The 22,296-nt window shown below is 41.9% G+C and overlaps 1 protein-coding gene across 1 annotated transcript in view; it reads right to left on the reverse strand.

The window, feature by feature from the left end:
- ASPH (aspartate beta-hydroxylase) overlaps positions 1-22,296 on the reverse strand; it is a 222,555-nt gene that overhangs the window by 128,739 nt on the left and 71,520 nt on the right. The window contains exons 5-12 of the mRNA XM_043601141.1: positions 19,611-19,685; positions 15,299-15,424; positions 11,539-11,571; positions 10,429-10,485; positions 9,900-9,950; positions 9,413-9,445; positions 4,762-4,800; positions 4,090-4,125 (exon numbers count right to left, since the gene is read on the reverse strand). Coding sequence (XP_043457076.1) covers positions 4,090-4,125; positions 4,762-4,800; positions 9,413-9,445; positions 9,900-9,950; positions 10,429-10,485; positions 11,539-11,571; positions 15,299-15,424; positions 19,611-19,685 — 450 coding nt within the window. The remainder of the gene's footprint in view (positions 1-4,089; positions 4,126-4,761; positions 4,801-9,412; positions 9,446-9,899; positions 9,951-10,428; positions 10,486-11,538; positions 11,572-15,298; positions 15,425-19,610; positions 19,686-22,296) is intronic.

Raw genomic sequence — 22,296 nt, forward strand, 5'->3', positions numbered from 1 at the left:
TCTGCAAGCGTTCTGCAAGGCAGGCTCTACATTATCTGCCCAACTGACGAACCTCAAAACTCACTGCCGGGCAAAGGAGATATGAACTCAAACCCAGGTTTTTGTCACAATTTTGCATCAGACGTGAAAAGAAAGCTGAGGAAAGACGTTCAGAGCCTCTTGTTAAAAAGTTTTTAATACATAACCCTAATTGTAATGTGAATGAAACAACATAAAGGAGTTGAAACAGAAACCTAAAAGTCAGTCACTAGCTTTAATAAAGGATTTGAAAAAGAATATTCAAGTTAACATATTCTAAGACTAGCCAAAAATGTGGATATGACTTTTTTTTAACATCTTGCCTTTTTCCTGGCTGCTTCAACCCACTTGCAACTAAACAGACTGTAGACCTTATCATCTAACGGTACAATCATACATTGATCTGCTTCATTCTATAAAATTACATCATGTACTAAGATCTTCATATCTAACAACTCACCCATCATTACCTTAATCTAGAGATAAGATTATATCAGCTTTCCTTTTGCTGCTGAAGACTTGTAACAGACTTGGGTCAAAAGGAAGAATTTTTAATAGCTTTTTCTAAAACTCATGTATTTATGCATCTATTTTAATCATTTTTCTTCTTATATTATTTATCTTCTAATTTTAAGAAGAATGCATGACCAAATGGCAGATTTGGAAATACTTTACATAAAAGGACAAAAGGGAAAAAAAAATTCACCTATTCCCCCTAATCACTGTCAATATTCTGGCATATTTCTTTGTTTCAGTGGCAGTACTAGGAGTATTTACTAGCTTTCCATGTCGTGACTAGCTTGTTAAGGTTTGCCTACTGATTTCGTTCTTAGTAAGTTAGAGATATATTAGCACTTTATCAACTGTTAATATTCTTTCTCTCTCTGAATTTCTTTTACTTGTCATTTTAGGTTTAAAAAAATTGTGTGCAGCACAAAGTATTAAGAGCTTCCACTGTTATTTCCATCACTGATGTTACACTATTAAAGCCTTATTATTGCAAGATAAATTAAATTTTCCACCAATTTTATTCTGAAAAAAATGTACATTTAACAAATGTACAAATTACAAACAAATGACCTGAAATCTATTTGGGTAATGATGTAAAGAGAGGATTTTGAAAAAGGAAATACCTAACTAATTACACCAGCATAACCTGATTTTCCTTCTTTATTCCAGGACTTTTTAAACCCACTCCAGTATGGCTTTCAACTCCCATCCATTTACTCAAATAGCTTTATCTATAACACCAATAATCTCTATATTCCCAAATGCAATTGATACTTGTCAGTCCCCAAATTCCAATGGCAATAGCATGAAACATATTCCCTTTCTTTCTGCTCTTTAACATTCTTTTCTAGTGATTTTCCTCATGTCTCGCTGGTTGTTCATGCTCCATCAAACCTCAAAATGTTGGGATTCCCTGGAACTCAGTCCTGGGATTGCTTGTCTACTCTCTCTATACTCACAAAATTTTATCAATTTTCACGGAGTTAGTACCATCTTCATGATGATGGCTCCCAAACACCTATATCATCAGTCTCACGTCTCGCCCATCCAGTTCAGATTGGCATATCCAACCCCCTCCTTGATATCTCCATCTGGGAATCTTACATCATTCCTCAACTTAAAATGTCCACTATGAAGCCTTGATTTCCTCCCCTACACCAATTTCTTCTATATCCTAGTTTTCTTCTCAGTAGATGGCCCCATCATCCAACAGTTTTTCAAACCAAACCAAAGGCTCCCTTTATTCCTCTTTCCTTCACAATCATCAGAAAGTTCCATCAGTTGTGATTCAAAAATACGTCTCAAATTCTCCACTTTCCCTTCCATTTCCACTGCTGGGACATTACTCCAGGCCACCATGATCACCTCCCAGATTGGTACCCAATCATTGCCTAACACAGTGGTTCCTGCTCCGGTGCTTGCTCCATCCATTCAATTAACTAGGAGTGGAAGTAATTCTTTAAAACATAAGTCACATTATGTCATACCTCATTTAAGTATTTCCCCAGATTCCTACTGTACTTGGAATATAATCCAAATTCCTCACTACGTTCTCCAAGTTCACAACAGACCTGTCACCTGTCTCTTTAATGCTTAAGCCAATTCAAGTTTAGTTTTTTGTTACCTGTAACAGGAAGTACCCTCACTGACACAGATGGGGAAGAAAAGAGGGTTTAGGCACAGGATTGATACAGCCAAACCTGTACTTTTGAGTAGATCACCCTAATGGCATCATGACAGAGAGATCTGAAGGGGACAAATGTGGAAGTGAGAAGATGGGCTAGAAGGGCTACCACTTATTGTCCAGGAAGGTGATGAGGGCTCAACTACATCACTAAAGCCACAGAGAAAAGAATGGATTTGAGAAGCCCATTCAACAGGACTTGGGATTAGCTACAGAAATGGAGGGAGTGTCAATGATGACACTCACATTTCTGGTTTGGGAATGCAAGTATATATTGATGCATTCAGCCAAGTCAGGGAAGAGGAGTAAAGAGAAGGTTGGTGGGTGTGTGAAGATGATGAGTTCATTCTTTTTTTTTTAATGTTTATTTACTCTTGAGAGAGAGACAGAGCATGAGCAGGAGAGGGGCAGAGAGAGAGGGAGAAACAGAATCCGAAGCAGGCTCCAGGCTGTGAGCTGTCAGCACAGAGCCCACCCAGCACAGGACTTGAACCCATAAACTGTGAGATCATGACCTGGGCCGAAGTCAGACGCTTAACCGACTGAGCCACCCAGGAGTTCCAAGATGATAGGTTCATTCTCTGTCCATTCAGGTTCCACAGGAGCACAGACACTACAGGCTGGGGTAAAGGTGCACAGTCCAGAGCCCCACTACCCCCAGAAGGAACTCCCTTAGCAGTCCCTGCCATGTCCTCTCCTGGTTTATCAAAATGCCTGAAACGTCTCTGGAAAGACTGTACTTCTAATACAGGAACGGCAGGGCCAAGATGCATGTTGTGATGTTTTGTCTCCTATATAAAACAATATATGTGGGGTGGGATGGATAAAGTTCTTCCTAGGGATGTGGGGTTTCCATTTGCTGATTCTAACTGAATAAAAACCAGACTCGGCTATGTCCTTCAGAGAGAACAGAGTAATCGGAGGGAGGAGCAAATCTGAAGGCAACCCAGCCTGCCACGTGGAGATGAATTTGCGTGTACGCGGTGCCTCCACAGCAGGTGGGTGAACGAGGGCAAATCTCGTATCTCCACGTTGCCTCCACCCCTCCCTATCTTCTCCCATTTCAGTCAACTGTACTATTAGAGATGCTGCCTAACCAAGCTCAAGTGCCGTAACATTTCATCTGAAAACTGACAATCAGTGGCTCACGAATGAATTCTAAGAGTAACTTGTAAAAATTCCCCGTTACATGTTCCCGGTGGCAACTTCCTGCCGTTCAAGCCCATGGACTCCAGAGTCTACTACAGGCCCCACGCCTAGGTCAAATACCAGCTTAGCGACTTCCAGCCTGATGTGGAGCCAGCCACTGACCTCCCTCCCATGTCAGCCCTTCACTTATTAAAAAAGCACAAAGATATTTATCCCACCTCCTCCTCAGTGTCCACTGTAAGGAACTGAAATAACATACGTGAAAGAACTTTGCAAACTGTTGGAATCTCTGTAACTCTAGCTGGTGTCAAGGCACCACCGTGTAATATATGCATCACTTCTACTTTTTCAGAAACAATCCCTTCACTTTCAAAAAGAGTCTGTCCAGCTGTACAGCAACATAAAGGACCCAACTTTCAACCCATCCCTGCCCAAGGCTAACCCCTTCCGAACAAATCACCTCCCCTATTTAGACTAACCCTCCTCATTTTCTATTGTGCTGACCTGTTTTTTATCTCTGTTGTTGCACTTTTCATAACCTTTGCCTACTTTATCACGTTTGACCACCAGAATACCAACCCCAGGAAATAGAAATTCTGTCCATTTTCAGGCTGGTCCTCCTAGCCCCGAGCACCATATAGACAGCCAAGTAAGTGTCCAAGGCACACTTGTTGAATACATGAATGTAATTTTAATACAAAAAGTAAAGCGATCTCTATAAAACTTACCTTCTAAAATTATGTTTGAATCTTCCACAGTGTTATCTTAAAAAAAAACAAACAAACACACATTTTACATTAGCTCACACTACATCCCTAAATTAGCTTATCTCTACTCAGATACCTAAATTTGGCTAATTTTAGAATGGGGCTTCTTATATAGAGAGACTCACAAGTATTTATATTAGCATATCAACCTTAATCCCTAAATTACATTAGAAGAATATACCAAATAGGCTAATATCATTCCTGATGACATAAAACTTGCCATAAATAGGAAACAAATATATTGGCAATATCCAATTACTCCCTTGGAGACTTGAAAATATATTTCTTTTTTAAAATTTTTAAAGGTTTATTTATTTTTGAGAGAGAGAGAGAGACAGACAGGGAGGGGCAGAGCGGGGGAGGGGCAGAGAAAGAGGGAGACACCGAATCTGAAGCAGGCTCCAGGGTCTGAGCTGTCTGTCAGCCTACAGCCTGACACAGGGCTCAAACCCATGAGCTGTGAGATCATGACCTGAGCTGAAGTCGGACGCTTAACCGAATGAGCCACGCAGGCGCCCCGAAAATGTATTTCTTACTACATCTGTCTTTGTTCTACAAGTTATCTGAGATTTGATAAATATAAGGGGGGTGGGGCTGACTTGTAGGAAACACCTGTTTAGAAAAAAAGCTTACCTGAACTTTCTATCCCTTCATTTTCTGATGGCTCGTATACTAGAAAATACACAGAAAAAATAATCCTTTAGGACTACATAACTCTCACTATAAGACAACAGTCATTGTATGGTATCGAGAGCAGAGACAATGTCTAACTCATCCTTGAGCCCCTAGGGCTTAGTCACTGGGAAGCGGCAGGCTGCAGAGGAGGGTAGGGAAGGGTTTGTAGCCAGAGATGGGCAATTACATAAGCTTTCTTCACATAAAATGGGGGACATTAAGTTTCTTCCCAATCACTTGCGGTAGCACCAAGATCCAAAAGTCGTTTACTTCCTGACGGCACTCTCTTTTCCATTTTTTTCATGTCTTTTCCCTTTGTTTGGGGAACAACTCTCAGACCTTCCATGGGGGCGGAGGGCAAACACTCCCGGTGCCAGCCCCTCCGAGCGAGGGTTCAGCTGGCAGGCCCTGAACTCACTGCCTCCCTCCTCCTCCTGTTCACCTGCATGGGGCTCAGTGGCTCTCAGCTCTGCTGCAAAGGAGGCTCGGCCTCTTCTCTCGGGCTCAGCTGGGTCACAGCCTTTTCAGTCAAGCTTTTTCCAGCCTTTTCCTTTCTCCAAAATGCCTCAAATTTTCTGGTTCACTGAGAATGAGCTTCCTTATTTTCTACCATTTTCTACTATTTTCTTTATTCCTTTTGACCATCTACTATAGAAAAATTTCTGAGTACCTACTATCTTTCAGATAGTACTCTCAGTGCTGGGGTAGAGTAAGGGATGCCAATTTTTAATACAGCACCTTCTGTCCTCCTGGTGGTATTTGTAGGGCAAAGGAGCCGTGAACGTTCGCTTGCTTTGTCACTTTGAACTGTGTTGATATTTAACCATGCTCCAGTCTCTCCCAACTTAGAAAAAAAGCGCTTACTCGAGCCCCTTCCCCTCTGTTCCCTCTCTTCCCTCCATTTCACCATCTAATTTCTTCAAAGAATCATTTACATTTGCTGTCTCATCCCTCACTTCCTTCCTCAACCAGGTCTTGGGCCCTGACTCACCCCTGAAAGGCTCTTCCAAGACCACCAGTGAGCACCTCATTCCATCTAATGGACACGTTCTACCCTCTCCAGGTTAGATCTCTCAGCAGCTCCTTCCTTCTCAAACATGACTGCCCTTGGACTTCAGTGTGACCATGTTCTCCTTTTATTCTTTCCTTTCTCCTTCTCAATCTTCTTCATCAATTATCCTTGTCCTACTCGGCATTCAATGCTGGCTTTCATCAAAGGTCAGCCACAGAACCTCCCATCTCCCCACACCGTCCTCCCTCCATAAGTGACCTCAGCCTTCGGCTTTGATGACCTTTTATAGACTCATGATTCCCAAACTCACAACTACAAATTAGAGGTCTCTGCTGAGATCAAAGCACCATCAATAGGCTTATTAGATATTCCCCCAGATATCTTGACATATACTATCAACACATACAGACTGGACTCGTGGCCTCTTGGTCCGTTCCTATTTTCCAGTCTCACCTGTCTTAGGAATACGGCACCGCCATCCATCAAGGGCACAAGCCAGAATGGTGGATGGGGCTCCTGACACCTTGCTCTCTTCCCCCAGCTATACCCACACAACATTCCTTGTCAATTTTATCTCCTTACATGTCTCAGCTTGTCCACTTCCCTTCACTGCCATCACCCTGGTTAAAACTTCACTGCCATCACCCTGGTTTCGGTCTGTCCATGTTCACCTGTGTCCATGGAAGATGGCTCCTGCCAAGGTCACTGGGAGGCTGCTGCAGTACTAGGTCCGATGCACGTTTTCTCAGTGCTCACCTCGTGTGGGTCTCCAGCAGCACGAGACGCTGCTGACCATCCCTTCCCTATAACTCATCTCTTCTGACTCCTCTTTTGGCAGAAATGTGACTCAGGGCAAGATCAGATTGGGATAATTGCACACTAAACTCACCGGTCCCCCCATATCCACTCTTGTCTCTCTCCAGTCTATTTGCTGCATGTCAGACTGATCAATCTTTACAAAATGCGTATCCGATTCTATAGTGCCTTGAACAATGCCCTACGGGAAGGTGACCATCCCTGATTACTGATAGGCACTCTCTGCAGCCGGGACATATTGCAATCTCAGCCCGTGTCCCTTACTGCCAGCACTCCAGACACCTTGGATGCTTCCTGTGGCACTCCAGTCACCCGCCCCTTGCCTTGTCAAAGGCTCTAATCTTCACCTCAAACTTCAAGGAAGCCTTCCCTGGTCCGCTAACGAGGTAGGTCTCTTCACTATATGCTCTTGTTACACACCATACTTGTTCTTAGCAGCACTTAGCACAATTGCAACAAAATACTAAATTGAAGTTATTTGTGTAATTTCTACTCCCCGCTAAAATATAGGGTCCACGGTTATATGGAGCATGGGTGTGTTCTTCACCAGAACTGCTCCAGTGTCCTATGTTTTAGACATAAGGCAGTTAATACATATGGAGGATGAGAATCAATCAATCAGATGGTAAGATGTCATTTCTTAGGTACATCCGATGTAGGCTTGATGCTTTCTAAATGTTTTTATGTGGACAGCTGGGTCCCTCCCCAGCTTTCATAAGCCACAGGGTCTAGATGTGGGGAGTTTAATACACAATATATTCTGGGTTTCCAATGAAAAATGATTTTGTTTTCACCCTACTTACAGCTTCAGTTACACATGTTTACTTGGTTTCCCTAGTCTGGTTCCCGAATTTGACAAAGGTATCTTTTTAGAACAGCAAATAATCTTCTATTCTATTAAATCCATTGTTTGAAAAGTTTACGTTCTATAGCCAGGTAATCCAAAGTATCTCACCAAATCTTGATGACCTCTTAGGTCATATTTATTACTCTTTCTTACCATTTTAAATTATACTCATTCTGATATTCTGCCTAAGAAAATACATGTACTGTTACAGCATTCTCATCAGCATGATATCTAATATTACACTTCTTTCAAGTTTGATTTTAAGGGTCTCTGGATCTAGTCTGCAAAATGCCTTCCAAACATGTTCCTTCTACCATATTTAGAAAAACACTATAATTAGTGGCAGAAATTAGAAAAGTATCCCAAGTCACATCTCTACATGTAACTTTTAATTTCCAAATTCCTATTTTCTCCTTCAAATTCAAAACCGAAAAGAAAATATAAATGCAATCATAGCAGCCAAGTTATTTAATTTCTTATAAAAATATTAGTTCTTAAAGACAGAACCCAGCATTCTTCCAGTGGCATCATCCATATCCCATTAGAAATAGCCACTGTGAATGGTCATCTTAGTAGGACCTCAAACCTTTAATACATATGCTTAATAAATTATCCTATCAGGTTTATACACAGCCGTTCCTAATTTTCTTCAACTGAGAATCACCAATTATCAGGAGACCACAAATTTCTTGAGAGTAGGGACTCTCTGTTGATCATATTTAAATGTTAAGCCCCCAAACTGTCCAGCACATGGAAAGTCCTCCATGTTTCGAGCACCGTACATTTCTTTATCGTCTTGGTTATACTCAACTGACTTCTTTCCTTTGATAGAGCCGTCCTTGAAGGTGGTGGAATAAAAATGGTCCGCCCCTGGTTTTATCATTTCTTATTCACCATGAACTTAGGCATATCGTTTACATTCTCTGACCCTTATTTCTTTCATCTGGGAGGTAGCAAAAATAGAGTCTACTTCATGGAGTTTAATGAAACAGCATGGGAAGTGTGGGGGCAACAAAAGCAGCTACAACGGCCTAAATCTGACTCTAGTGCCACTCGCACACAAACGTGCCCGGACTCTTCTCTTCACACCACTGCTAAGCCTGCAATGAAATTTGTGTGTACCTTTCTCATGTTAGCAGATCCGTCACTCTAAGAATGGGATCACTTGGTAGAGGCAGCTAGAGGAGTTAAACTCTGACTAGTTTTCCATGCACAAGACGTATTTTAGTCAAAAGACAGCTATGACTATAAAGTAATGAGGTAAGTTTTCGTGCATAATTTTTAACTGCTTCCTAGGGCGACTTTGCAAAGGGTTTAAGAAATTATTTAGTCAATGGCAGAATTACTGGAGGGGGTAAATGGTCTCCCCAAGTAAATTCTTTGAAAACTACCATTGATTTGGGTATTTTAAGTTGTGGTATTTGCAGCTTAAAACATTATTCTCCACACTCTACAGTCGAGCTTGGAGTATATTTTAAAACAAGAAGATGGCTTAAGGTTAAGAAGTGTTTTCACGAACCTGAGGAGAAAGAATGAAGTATGGCCCTTTGTAGCAACGTGGATGGAACTGGAGAGTGTTATGCTAAGCGAAATAAGTCATACAGAGAAAGACAGATACCGTATGTTTTCACTCTTACGTGGATCCTGAGAAACTTGACAGAAGACCACAGCGGTGGGGAGGGGAGGGGGAAAAAAAAGTTAGAGAGGGAAGGAAGCAAACCATAAGAGACTCTTAAAGACTGAGAATAAACTGACGGTTGCTGGGGGGTGGGAGGGAGGGGAAAGTAGGCGATGGGCATTGAGGAGGGCACCTGTTGGGATGAGCACTGGGTGTTGTATGGAAACCAACTTGACAATAAATTTCATATTAAAAAAATAAAATAAACACTCAGCCAGAGGGAAAAAAAATTTTAAAAAAAGAAGTGTTTTCAAACCTGGTTCATCATAGTCTTGGTATGTAATGTCATCTGCAAAAAAAGAGAATAAAATCAAAGTAAGTATTAAATGAGTCATTCAGTGTCATTGCTTAGCTAAAAAACACAACTTCATCTCAAACACAGAATTCTATTCCTTGCAATATTAATGTCTGCAGTCAGTGATCAGTGCCTCTGCCCCAAAACGAGACAAAACGACAAGTACATTATTTTCATAAAAATCCGTCAAACCGGCAGAAAGCACAATACGCAAAAAGGAGCATTAATGATTAACATCCTATTTTGCGGTGCCAGTGTGGGTGAGGCAAAATATGAAAGCCTGATATATTTTTAATCATCTAATCTCATTACAAAGCAAAAAGACTTGTATTAGGTGTGAAAATCACTCCTCTGACACCTTTGAAAGAAAAATCACCGTGTTACCACAGCACTGCAACTGTAAAGCCTGAAGAGATGTTTACCGTTAATGAAAATATTCGTCTGATACCTGCATCATGGTATGTTCTCTCCTCGCCGCCTGCTACTGGTTCCATGGGATCTAAAAGGAAAAAACACACACCTCGGCCAAACGTGAAATAACCGAACACGTTACCAGACACCATTCTAAGGTATTTGCAGATTAATTCTCATCTTCACAACTGTGTAAGATAGGTATTCTCGTTATCATTCAACGAAGTTTAAGCCGAATAAAGTTCCATAATTTGCCTCATCACAAATGGGAAGGAGCAGAACCAGTCAGGCTCTACCACACTGCCTCGTTAACGTCCCAGTATCCTTTCCAGTGTCCTGTCTACAAAGAGCAGAATCCCAACGGTGGTTTGACACACACATCTCCTTGTTTCCTCATTCGTGCAGGTAATATTAAACTATGTTCAGAAATTTCCATAAATGTCTGGGCAATCAAGAATGGTTATGAGTATTATAAAGAGCACTCGGGAGTCGAATCAGAGTGAATCATTAAGCCTGGGGGAAAATGGCCTTGGCCAGTGCTTCGCACAGAAACACATATCACAAACCTGGATTGTCCTGTTCGTACATCATCTCCTCCATATCCTGGTTATAGACCTGTGAAGCTATAAATTAAGAAATGATGAGGAAACTTCAAATGTGTCTAAAGAAGGATTACACTTGATATTCAAAATAGGAAAAGCACAAGATCTAGTAATGACAGAGGTATAAAATCACCTTATAACGATGCTCCCATTTATATTCACTCATGGAACACCCAGGTACTACCTTTGCTAGATGCCTAATGGAAAGCTGAAGAAGACAGGACCCATCATCAATGGGTTTCTAATCGAACCAAAATGGTGAAGCTAATATTCTCACTTAAATTATGCATATCAACTGTATTCAGCAAAAGACTAATGAGGCAGAGACAGACAGACAGACAGACAGAGACCACAGACCTAGCAGTACAGGTGAGCCTTCCTCCCATCCACTCAGCAAGCACCTGCCACAGAGTGTGCCTGAATAGGGATACAAACATTTCCTAGCCCCTTACACTTGAACTTAAGACCTGAGTACTCCCAGACTGCCATATAATTCTAGTATTTACAGATTTATATTGTTGAGCAATATAGGTCCTAAGTGACAGCCAACAATATGACGTGGTCCTCGAGCACAGAAAGAGGGATCTACTTCAACACTGGAAGAAAAACTGGCCAACACAGGCTTACCAAAAGATGCCCATCTCCAATACGGCCATATCTTCTGGGCACGTGTGACCAGTGACATTACACAATTCTGACTTTTCATGGACTTTGTAACTTAAGATTACAAAACAGGTACTTCTATTGTATCTTCTGACCTAGTAATCCCACTACTGGGAATGTATCCTCAGGAAACAGACTTCAAGAGCACAAAAACTAGATTCACAAAGAAACATATATATGAAATTATGATACAATACATATATGCCATATATAACAATTAGCTATATATATTGCACATTTTATGATATATTACAAAATACAATAAATAATTATAGATAATTACAAAATACAATAATAAATAATTATAGATAATACATAGATAATACATTCTCTCTCTCATGATGTTCTTTTACAGGAAAAGACTCATTTTAATAAAAAAAAAAAAAGAATAGTATTAAGTTTAAATCTCACCTGTCTCTTCTACATGGTAACTATCTTCAATTTCTGGAAAGAAGAACATCAAATCAATAGTACTACTTTCATAAAACTGTACGTATATATTCCGCAGATGTATATTCTAATTGCTTATCATTGATTTTATTTTGAAAGTAAATATTAACATAGAACACGAAAATACCTATTAACTCTCTGCTAAACACTTCATCTTTCACAAGAACTACACTTAGAAACGCCTACATTTTCTCTTCAATCCACTCAATACCACCATAACCTGGACTAATGAGGAGACAGAATAACACAGGGACAAGGCTGGACCCAGGAAAGGGGCGAATTCCTAGTCTACTTCACATTCCACTGCGGTGTCCTATTTTCTAGAGCAAAAGCACACTGTCTACAGATGGGAACATAAGGAAGAACGGAGGAGACTTTCTAAGACGGGGAGCTGAAGGGCAACTGTGTTCCTAACTGAACCCACACACCCCCAATAGCAAAGTGCTACCAACACAGGGTCCTCACTACTCCTGTGACCCTTGTTAATGCGACAACTACACAAGGTATAAATATTTTTAATTTCTGAAGACTTTTAATAAACAACTTTTAAGTTCACACTGAATCTATGTTCCAAATTAAGATAAAGTCAGAAAGTAAGGTTTTATAAACTTTTTAGTTTATATGCCTATAGTTTATAAAGTAAGGTTTATAAACTTTTTAGAAGTATTTCTTTCTACCCCCAATCTATAGCTCCTAACCTCAAAAATCTCAAGTTCCTTATGTTTCAGATTATTTGAGTGTCTTAACTGAAATCTGTTATATAAGCAGCATCTAAGACAAGGACAAATTCCGAGGACCTGTTAATCTTCCTGAGTCATCTTGGCCGAAGACAGGAGGGAGCAACAGATACCAGGGAAATGTGGAAATCATTTTATCAGCATCCCTACTCAGCAGTTAGAAACACTGTTTGTTCCCAGAGAAATTTTACCAGACGTGACAACTAAAGGTCCAAAGTTCTAAAGCTGGTCTATAAATGCCTATTCTTGATGCACAGTGCGGCTGAATTCAAATACAAGCTCAAAAGCATTTTGAGTGTACATTTTTCACAGAAAATTATGTGTTATATACAATTTTGCAGGTTGGTATGGAAACCAATCCATCACTGGTAACATTACTTCTACGGAAAAGTGTATTTCCAACCTTGACAACAGGCACGAATGTTAAATTTCTGGAAATACATTCATTCATAAATCAAGAACTTCTTGCTTCTAAAGTAGTTTTCCAATACATTGAATGTTGTGAAAAGTAGATATACTTTACTTTTATGCTTTAAAAAAGTCCTAGGAACCATTTACCAATTGTATTGTGACCAGGCTATCCTTCCACTCAATTTTCAGCCTGGACAAGGGCTATGGCCCCACCTGGTTCCCACTGGCTATGAGCACAGGTGTGCAAGGCTGAGCTTGTTCATACCCAGCAGAGCAGGATGTGAAAAAATAAACAGCCTGGCCACACTTTCACTCGCTCCCGGCTGTACTTTGATATGATCTGGCGACCTTTTACAATTATCCATTTTCGGGGCCCCATACCCCAAACATTACAATTCACTTTGTGTAGAGTGCGTCACAAGTATTCTTTTTAAAAGCTCTCTAGGTGATCTGAATTGCATCTAAGATTGAACACCATGGGTAGGCATATCAGTCAACCTTATGTGGACCATATTCGCATTCTCTCTTTGAATCCATGGCTCTATGGCTATGGTTCTAGACCTTCCTACCTTGATTGCTGCTATGGATTTCATTTATTACTTGTTTCTCACAGTCTGCCTACCTGTTAAGACTCGATTTAGGCTTGGCTAATCCCTGAACCCTGCCAGACACCTCTGATCCAGATCCTCTGTGGCTTGTGGTCGTGTGTTGTTGCCTGGGTCCTAAAGCAACTCAACCACGGACTCTGATGGTTATGGAGGGACATGATGCGCTATATGGTTGACTGGGGGCGGGTGCTGTCGCTCTTTTTCTTCAGTTTGACTCTTCAGAAATGAAATATGCATCTTAAATGATGTTTCAGGGGATTCCTTTTAAGTATAAAATTATATACATGCCATTATATCATTTGTATGTTCACATATGCTAAGTAAAACAACATCAATCAATCAGAGTACAACACTTATGGATTAAAATCTTTCAGGGCACTGGCTGGCTCAGTTGGTAGAGCATGTGACTCTTCATCTCAGGGTCATGAGTTCAAGCCCCACATTGGGCACAGAGCTTAGTTAAAAAAAAAAAAAAAGTAAAAATGTTAAAAAAAAATCTTTTATGAACTCATTAAAGTCTTAAAGGGCTACTTTAAGAAAAAAGAACAGAAAATAGATACCGTGAGAACAAAACATATGTACTTGTTTAACAAGGCTTCAAATAATTGCAGTAGGGTCATATTAAGGCATAACAGAGCACAAAATCTATGAAGAAACGTTTTCACCATCACAGAAATGATTTCTCTCTATAGGGCAACAGTGAATGACGAGAGTCTAATTTGCCTTCTGCAAATGATCCAAGGTGAACTACACAACTGGTATTTAGCCAGCATTTAACTTAAGATACTGATACAGGACAGATGTCACCAAATCATGGTCTGTAGCTCAGAGCAAGCCTGACTCCTGACTTTGCAAATAACGTTTTGCTGGAACACAGCCATACTTACCCATTTAGATACTGTTCAGGGCTACGTTGCACTACGACTGCAGGGCTGAATAGTTGCAATAAAACCTACATGGTCTGCAAAGGCTAAAGTATTGATCCTCTAGCTGTTTACAAAGAAAGGTTGTCAATGCCTGGTTTAGAGGCTAAGAACTGTATTCTATAAACTGTGATTATGGAGTTTATGTTAGAATAAGAGCCTGTGATAGACAGCCAAGTAAAATATTTCATCAATTTTCTGAATTTCTTCTAATACACGACACTCCAGGAAGAAGTATACAGTAAAAGTAACATGCTAAAGTATTTCACTTACTTTCTATAAAGAATTCGTATATCCTGGCAGTTTCCTTAAAAGTGCTTTGACTCAAAGTTGGGATATATATTTATTTTAGGGGAAAAATTAGTTGTTTTTTTTTGGGGGGGGGAGGATTAGTTTTCATTGAACTTTTCAGCTTCAACTTAAAAATAAACCATAAAGGGGCGCCTGGGTGGCCCCGTCGGTGAAGCGTCTGACTTTGGCTCAGGTCATATCTCACGGTTCATGAGTTTGAGCCCCGCGTCGGGCTCTGTGCTGACATCTCGGAGCCTGGACCCTGCTTCAGATTCTTCTTCTCTTTCTCTCTCTCTGCTCCCCTCCACCCCGCTCTCAAAAATAACGTTAAAATATATATGTGCTTGTATGTATATGTATATGTGTATGTGTATGTATATGTATATGTATGTGTATATACACAAACCAGATAAAAATTAAGTATTTGTTTTAAAGATATTCATGAAGGGGTGCCTGGGTGGCTCAGTCGGTTGAGTGTCCGACCCTAGCTCAGGTCATGACCTCTCAGTCTGTGGTTTGAGACCCACATCAGGCTCTGTGCTGACAGCTCAGAGCCCGGAGCCTGATTCGGATTCTGTGTCTCCCTCTCTCTCTGCCCCTCCCCGACTCATGCTCTGTCTCTGTCTCTCAATAATAAATAAGTGTTAAAAAAAATCATAATAAAAAACTAATGATACTCATGAAAACTTCAATAATCATAACGAAAATTGCCTATCGTGTTTTGCTCTGAAACCAGAGACATGTGTTCTACCTTCATGAAATGCTCCAGCGTCCAGAGGCTCAAATCTATCATCTGCGTCACTTCCTGTAAGGAAATCGTCATCTTCCTGCGGTGGTTTTCTGGCTGGTCCCTCCTCTTCTTGCTGCATATCGTCTCCTTGAACAATGATAATGAACAACGTGTCACGGGTCCGCCACGAGGGTCCACAGGCAGCAGCTGACACAGGCACATGCCCCCTCCCGCTGCCGGGCACTCCCTAGCCCCCGTCTGGTCCACGGCACATGCCGTTGCCCACTCTGAAGCTCTGTCCTCACTCCGGTCAAGTGCTCGTCCACCTGAGCGGGGGACAGACCTTGCTCTCACTGGAACGTGAGCTCACCAAGCACAGAGACCTCCTCTATTTTATTTACTATGTATGCCCAGCATCCAGGGCCTATGCCTAGCCATGGGAAATGCTCAGTAAATATTTAATGACTGAATAAATGAATTCACAATTATTAATATATCTGCCTCTTCATTTATCACTAGGTTAGAGAAAAGGTCACCCTGTGACCTCTCTCATTGAGAAATGGCATAAAACTCCATGTAACAATCTTAACTAACTACATACAAATATTCTATTGCAAAGAACAGCTAGACACCTCTCTAAACCGTATGCCAGGTCATCCGTGTTAGGTCACCTGTATTATACTTTGCATCTAAAGATTACTATGTTTAGCCTGTAAGTTATGCAGAAATGCCCATTTTTCTCTTCTGAGACTTTGATGACACACTGAACTGTTCTGCTTCTTTTGTGTAGATACTGGATATGCTACATTATCCTGCTGCAATGTGGTTTAGCTTGTCAGTATGGTATAAGAAATTCCCCCAACGGTAACTTGACAGGGCTTCAAGCACAGAACGCCCTGTATATAACGCTCTAAGCAAACAACACAAGCGACTTAGCTGGGCAGGGCAGTACAGTGGTTAGGAGTGTGAGGTCCGGAATATATGAGTCCAGATTGAGTTTTGCCGCACCAGCTGTGTGACCCCGGAGAAGTTCCTTACCTACTCTGTGCCTCAGGGTTTGTTTCTATGAAAAGGAAATAATAATACCTACATATAACACCGTCATGAGGACTCAAGCACTTAGAAAACTGCCCAGCCCATAATAAGCACTTAGGTGTTAGTGTTCTTGTTGTGTCATTATTTTCATCATCATCATTGTAATAATATTGCTATTTCTGCTGCCACTGAGGTCTCCTCAAACACTGCAGGACGGAGGGCTTCCTTCCTTCACTTTCAGTATGACCCGGCGATGCTCTCAAGCGTCACTGAACTACGTGGGCCCATGTATGTCCACACTACGTGTTTTCTGTATTTCCATCTCAGCCTGCTACATTGTTCTCCTCGTTTCAATTTTCTGCCGCACACCAATCACCCATTCCAATTCCTGTCACTGACTTTACCATTTTCCTTTTTCCGTATTCTGTCTGAGCACATTGTTTTTTCCTGACTCTTATGTCACCCGGTGCAACTGCATGGTTTTTACGTGAGCAGGATTTAGCTCTCTCAGTCACCGCTGCTTAATGGAAAGTCCCCATTTTCAGTAGGGAAACCCAGTAAACAGCACACAGCGACAGCCTGGTATGAGGAAAACCGTTCCCTGAAGGCTGGCTACAGTTGAGGCACTGCCCTCTGCAGCCGTTAGGTACTAATATCCCACTTTGAAGGACGAGAAACTTGGCTACAGCCACACAGCTAGTAAATGGCAGCTGCAGGATCTGAAACACAACAATGAAATACAGAATACTGTGGACACAGAGTCCACTGCAAAGAAGGTGGTCAGGGAGGCCACGTTTGGTCGGACACGATGTGAAGACTGGAACACACGCGCGCCAGTAAAAGATGTAAGTACCGAGGCTCCGAAGCAGGGATAGACTTGGGGACGCCAAGGAAAGGAGGGAAGGTCGTCTGGGCTCAAGAAAGGCAACCGAGGGGAGAAAAAGACCAGGCCACATACGGCACATCACACACACACCAAACACAGCCCCAACTGGATGCTACCGCAGCGGTCACGCAGGAGGGGACGGTGACGCTGACACATTGCAGTCCAGATACGTGCTGGAGGCAAAGCCTGCAGGACCTGCCCGGGGCTTACACAGGAGGCGAGAAGAGGAGACAGAAAACAAGGAAACACCCCGGTTTTTAGCTGAAGCTACTAAGGGGAGGGGAGACCATTACCTAAAATACAAAAGAGTGGAAGAAAAGCGAAATCTGGGGGGCAGTGAGGGGAGAACTATGAAATGTAAAGGAACCGAGAATTCTGTCTTAGGTACATTTTGAGTCTGAGACACCCATAAAACATGCAAATGGATATGATAAACCGGGAGCTCAGAGGAGAGACAGGGCTGTACACAAAGGCTCAGAAACAACACAAAAAACATGTACGGCCACGGCCTCTGTGAATTCCTAAATAAAGAAGAGAATAAGTCCAAGAGGAAGGCTTGGGGCCAGAAACCCAGGCATGGGAGACTTGACTGCTCCCCTTCTGTCTGGCTTCCTACACCCACCTGCCTAAATGTCTACTGTGTCTGCCCACACTTCTCTCTCCCCAGCTGTGGCTAAATTTGGTTTGAGTGACCATCTTGAGCCCCTTGGATCCCCAGTGCAGCCTGCCATCTCATCACCCCCCACCCCCCACCCCCGGCACGCTCCCTCCACGTGTGCTCACGCTGCAGACAGAAGCATGACACCCTCCAATGTTCAATTGCTCTCCGAATCAAGTGCAAACACCCTTTCTCAGTCGCTCTCCACCTATGTAACTCCGTGTGCCAGCCACCCTGAACTACTCTGGGGTCCTCTTTTCCTCTAGACTTTCATACATGCCACGCCCATCGCTTAGCCCCACACACCCGCCTGGCGAAGCCCTACGCTCTCCATCCTCCAGCTACTAAGTCAGAATGCCACTTCTTCTAAGAAGCCTTTGCTAACCCCAAAGTCTAGGCAAGGTGCACAGAGCCACTTACATTTCACCATTACAGCACTTACCTCATCAGACAGAAGTCACTTATTTATTTAGACTGCATCATCCTTAGGTTAGGTTAAAATTAAAAAAAAAAAAAAAAAAAGACACAGGAAGGGAAAGCTTGTGTGTGCTGATAGAGGCAGGTGCGTGCTCGGGTAAAGCAACCCTCTGAGCCGAGGAGAACCTCCTAATGAAAGGACACAGGCTCCTAGACCTCGAACAGCCAAGGGGCAAAAACCTACACAACCGAGCCAAAGCTGGTCTCCCCAGCAGAGCACAGACGGAACCGGATGGGCTGCTTTACGTGGAACCCCGAACACCTAAGACTGACTAAGACAGTTTAGCAGAGCTGCTAAAGCAGAGTTTCAATGATAGAGGACCCCATTTGTTTTCAAGAAACAGAATTTTTTCCTTCAGGACTCTCTTCAGCTCACACCAAACCATTAGCCGTATCGGGATACCATGTGTTCTGCTCTGTTCTGTTCTGTTCTTGGAAACCCCTTCGTGAGTTACATCTTGGGGTTATCCTCTCTGCTTTTATCAAGGGATGTTTCAAGAAACGGTCTCATAAAATCTTAAAACATGGCTTTCGAGAGTATCATTTAGTATTCTCTGTACAGGACTGCACCTAAGAAATGTCTGAGATGTAAGAGCTAGGATACCGCTTGGTATCCTCTAAGTAGATGGCGTGTTCATTTCCTCTCTGGAAATATGACGCATATAATTAAAAAGTTTCTCCTTTTGCTTTGGCGACCACCCAAGCGTGCAGCAGAGTTAGGCTGACGACAGCACCCAGATAGCCCGTTACCGCCTGCGTGGTTCTGTTCCACTTTCCTCCTCCCCGTTCCTGCCATCTGCTCTTGATGTCTCACTGGTCTGGACTTGTTTAGTCTCATTTATCCCTACCATTTCCTTACTAAAATTTATGCAGTACGTTTCTTAACAGTAAGGCGAGGTAAAATAAAACGAGTCTAGTGTTCTTTCAGAAATACCTGCCCTTGGGGCGGGTGGGTGGCTCAGTCAGTTAAGCATCCGACCTCTGCTCAGGTCGTGATCTCAGGGTTCAGGAGTTCGAGCCCCACACTGGGCTCTGTGGAAACAACTCAGAGCTGGAGCCTGCTTCGGATTCTGTGTCCCCCTCGCTCTCTGCTCCTCCCCACTCACAGCGTCCCTCTCTCTCTCAAAAATAAATAAAACATTTAAAAACAACTTGCCCTCTAATAATTAAAAAAAAACCACTCACTTATTCACATTTAAAAATAAAGTCCAAGTCACCTATGGGATTAACCATTATGTCAGCAAGCAATTCATGAGAAAACAGATTTTAATTCATACCATGTTCTGTATACACTGCCTCATGGTGAAGGGACTGAATTTGTTCTTGTACTTCATCGTCAATATTCTGAGGTCCTGAAATGATTACAAAACATAACTCAGGAGAAAAACTCTAGACATGAATGAAGAACGTGAAACATGACATCTATGTAGACACATGCAGTTGAAGATATTTGGTTAATCAACTATGCTAACCTTTTTGTATCAGTTTACCACTTTTTTCTCCATGTTGGCAAACGTGGTAAATATGTAAGATTGGTTTTATTTTGGCAGCAGATATAAATGTTAAACAAAAACCTCCCCACGCAGAATTCCTTCAGTTTCTAACTAACAAAATTCACAGTAATGATAAAATGAAGAAAATGGGATGGGCAAAGCTTTCAGAAAGGGGGGGGGTGTTCTAGGAAATAAAGATGAAAATGTGGAAGACGAGGTCACCACGCATTGAAGTACATGGTCGGCCACCATCTGCCCTGACAAGTGAGGCCCCAGGCTGGTATAAGGGCGGAGAGGGGCAGGGTTGGCTGACCACTCCCCAAAGCTGAAGGAAGACCCAACGTTGTAACTGATAATCCTTGCAGCTCTGGAGAAGCCCATCTGACAGTCAGATCCACAGATGCAAACAGACAGAAATTACAAAAATGAACAATATCAGTAACGACGTTCTGACAACACCACGGCACGTGCTGGATTATCAGGTTTATTACAACATCACACACAAGAAGCCATAACGACACTGACACTATTATAAATTTTCTGTGTAACAAACATCCCTGTTCAGAAAACTGAAGTTGGCGAGACGTGGCATCACAAACTCTGTCACGTGAAATAATGCCAACCACAGCGGTTATACTGACAAGTTAATCCTCAATGACAAAAACAGGGTAAGCTCATTTGAACGTCAGGTAGGAAAAAAGTTTAAAAACCTACTATGCTAATCACACTGGTTTTGTAAACCATTCCTGAAGCACAAGAAGTACCTTCTACTTTTATAGACGTTTGTATGTCACAAAGCATTTGTATACACATTTGCATAGAATTACAGAAGGGCCTGCCAATCTCTATTTTTCCCCCCTCGCCTCTCACAGTACCCATGACAGCTTCCTAACCAATTCCTGGTTTTATAACTGCTGACAGCAGCATCCACATAGAATATAATATTAGTAACAGAAGTGGACTATGGTGCCCTGTTCCTTCGCTTAACCCTTTAGTGGCTTCCTCTGCCCAAACAGATGAAAATCTAACTCCTTGGAACAGAATGCAAGATCTCCGCAATTCAGCTCTCACATGCCTCCCCAGAATCACCAGCTACCAGCACTGGCTTTGAACTTGGTGAGTGCACCAGGCTGTTTCATCTTTCCATGATTCCGTGAGGCTCCTGCTTTCCTCTGGGAGGATTAGTAGAGGCAGAAGCTAGATTACAGTGAACTAAAAACTGAGTGGAAAGTAAGGCCAAGAAAGCAACTGTAGATTCCTTTTCCAAAAATCTGGCTAGTACGGCAAGAACACGGACCGGAGGCCAGATAGAAAGTACTGTAGAGATCGAGAGGGGGTTTATTTTATTGTGTTTTAATGAGAAGCATGTACTTATATCTGTAGAATAGGTAGACAGAGAAGAGAAAGAAGCCAAAAACCTAGATAAGAGAAAGGTTGAGAAGGCAACATTTAAACTAAACCAAACACTGCCAAGAAGTTGAAAAGGATTATGAGCTGAAAACTGATGGATTTAGGACAAGTGGTCAGATAATATATATTTATACATGCGTGTACACACACACACACAGTCTCTCTCTCTCTCTCTCCATATAGAGTAACGTTAACAAAAATTTTAAAAGGAGGGGCATCTGGGCGGCTCAGTTGGTTAAGCGTCTGACTCTTGGTTTCGGCTCAGGTCATGATCTCCCAGGTCGTGAGTTCCAGCCCCACATCGGGCTCTGTGCTGACAGTGCAGAGCCTGCTTGGGATTTTCTCTCCCTCTCTCTCTATGCCCCTTCCCCACTCACGTTCCCTTTCCCAATAAATAAATAAACTTTAAAGGAAAGGAGAAAGCAGAAAGAAATAGCACAACATTTCAGAGTAGGTATTACCTTTAAGAAGCATGATTTTTAAAGTATAACTTTATTGAGTACAAAATAATGTTTGAGATGCTAAACCCAAAGACATTTAAATAAGCACTTTTGCTCCAGAGCTAGGGTAGGATTGCAGTACTTCTAAAGAAATGGGAGAGAGGCAGTAAATTCTCCTGGAATTATGATTTGAACAAATAAAAAAAAATCAGAGAAGCATACTGATCTTAAAAGGGAGAAGAGAAAATCACACGTTACTCATCCGCGGTGATAAAATCAGCCACAGCACTTCAGTTGCCAGTAAACATGGAGTGTCATACCGAACACTTCCAGTAGGTGGCGAAACGAAACCAAAGTTTGGAGAATTATTAGGTAAACAGAAAATGCGCAGAAATTAAATAGTACTTTGTAATCAATATCACAGCATAAACAGGAAATGCTAGTAATGGATTCAAATTTCATTTGCCAATTGATTCACAGATATTAGGGGTTTTCATTCTGTGGGTCATAGGTGCTTGGGTGACTTAAGGAGGTATTTAAATTCATCTGTGAGTTCATGTGGATGTAAGACAGGCCTCACACACCATCGTATGGAGGTCTGGGAAGTCTCTGATGTAGAA

The sequence above is a fragment of the Prionailurus bengalensis genome, chromosome F2, assembly GCF_016509475.1.
Source record: "Prionailurus bengalensis isolate Pbe53 chromosome F2, Fcat_Pben_1.1_paternal_pri, whole genome shotgun sequence".
Classification (NCBI taxonomy): Eukaryota; Metazoa; Chordata; class Mammalia; order Carnivora; family Felidae; genus Prionailurus; species Prionailurus bengalensis.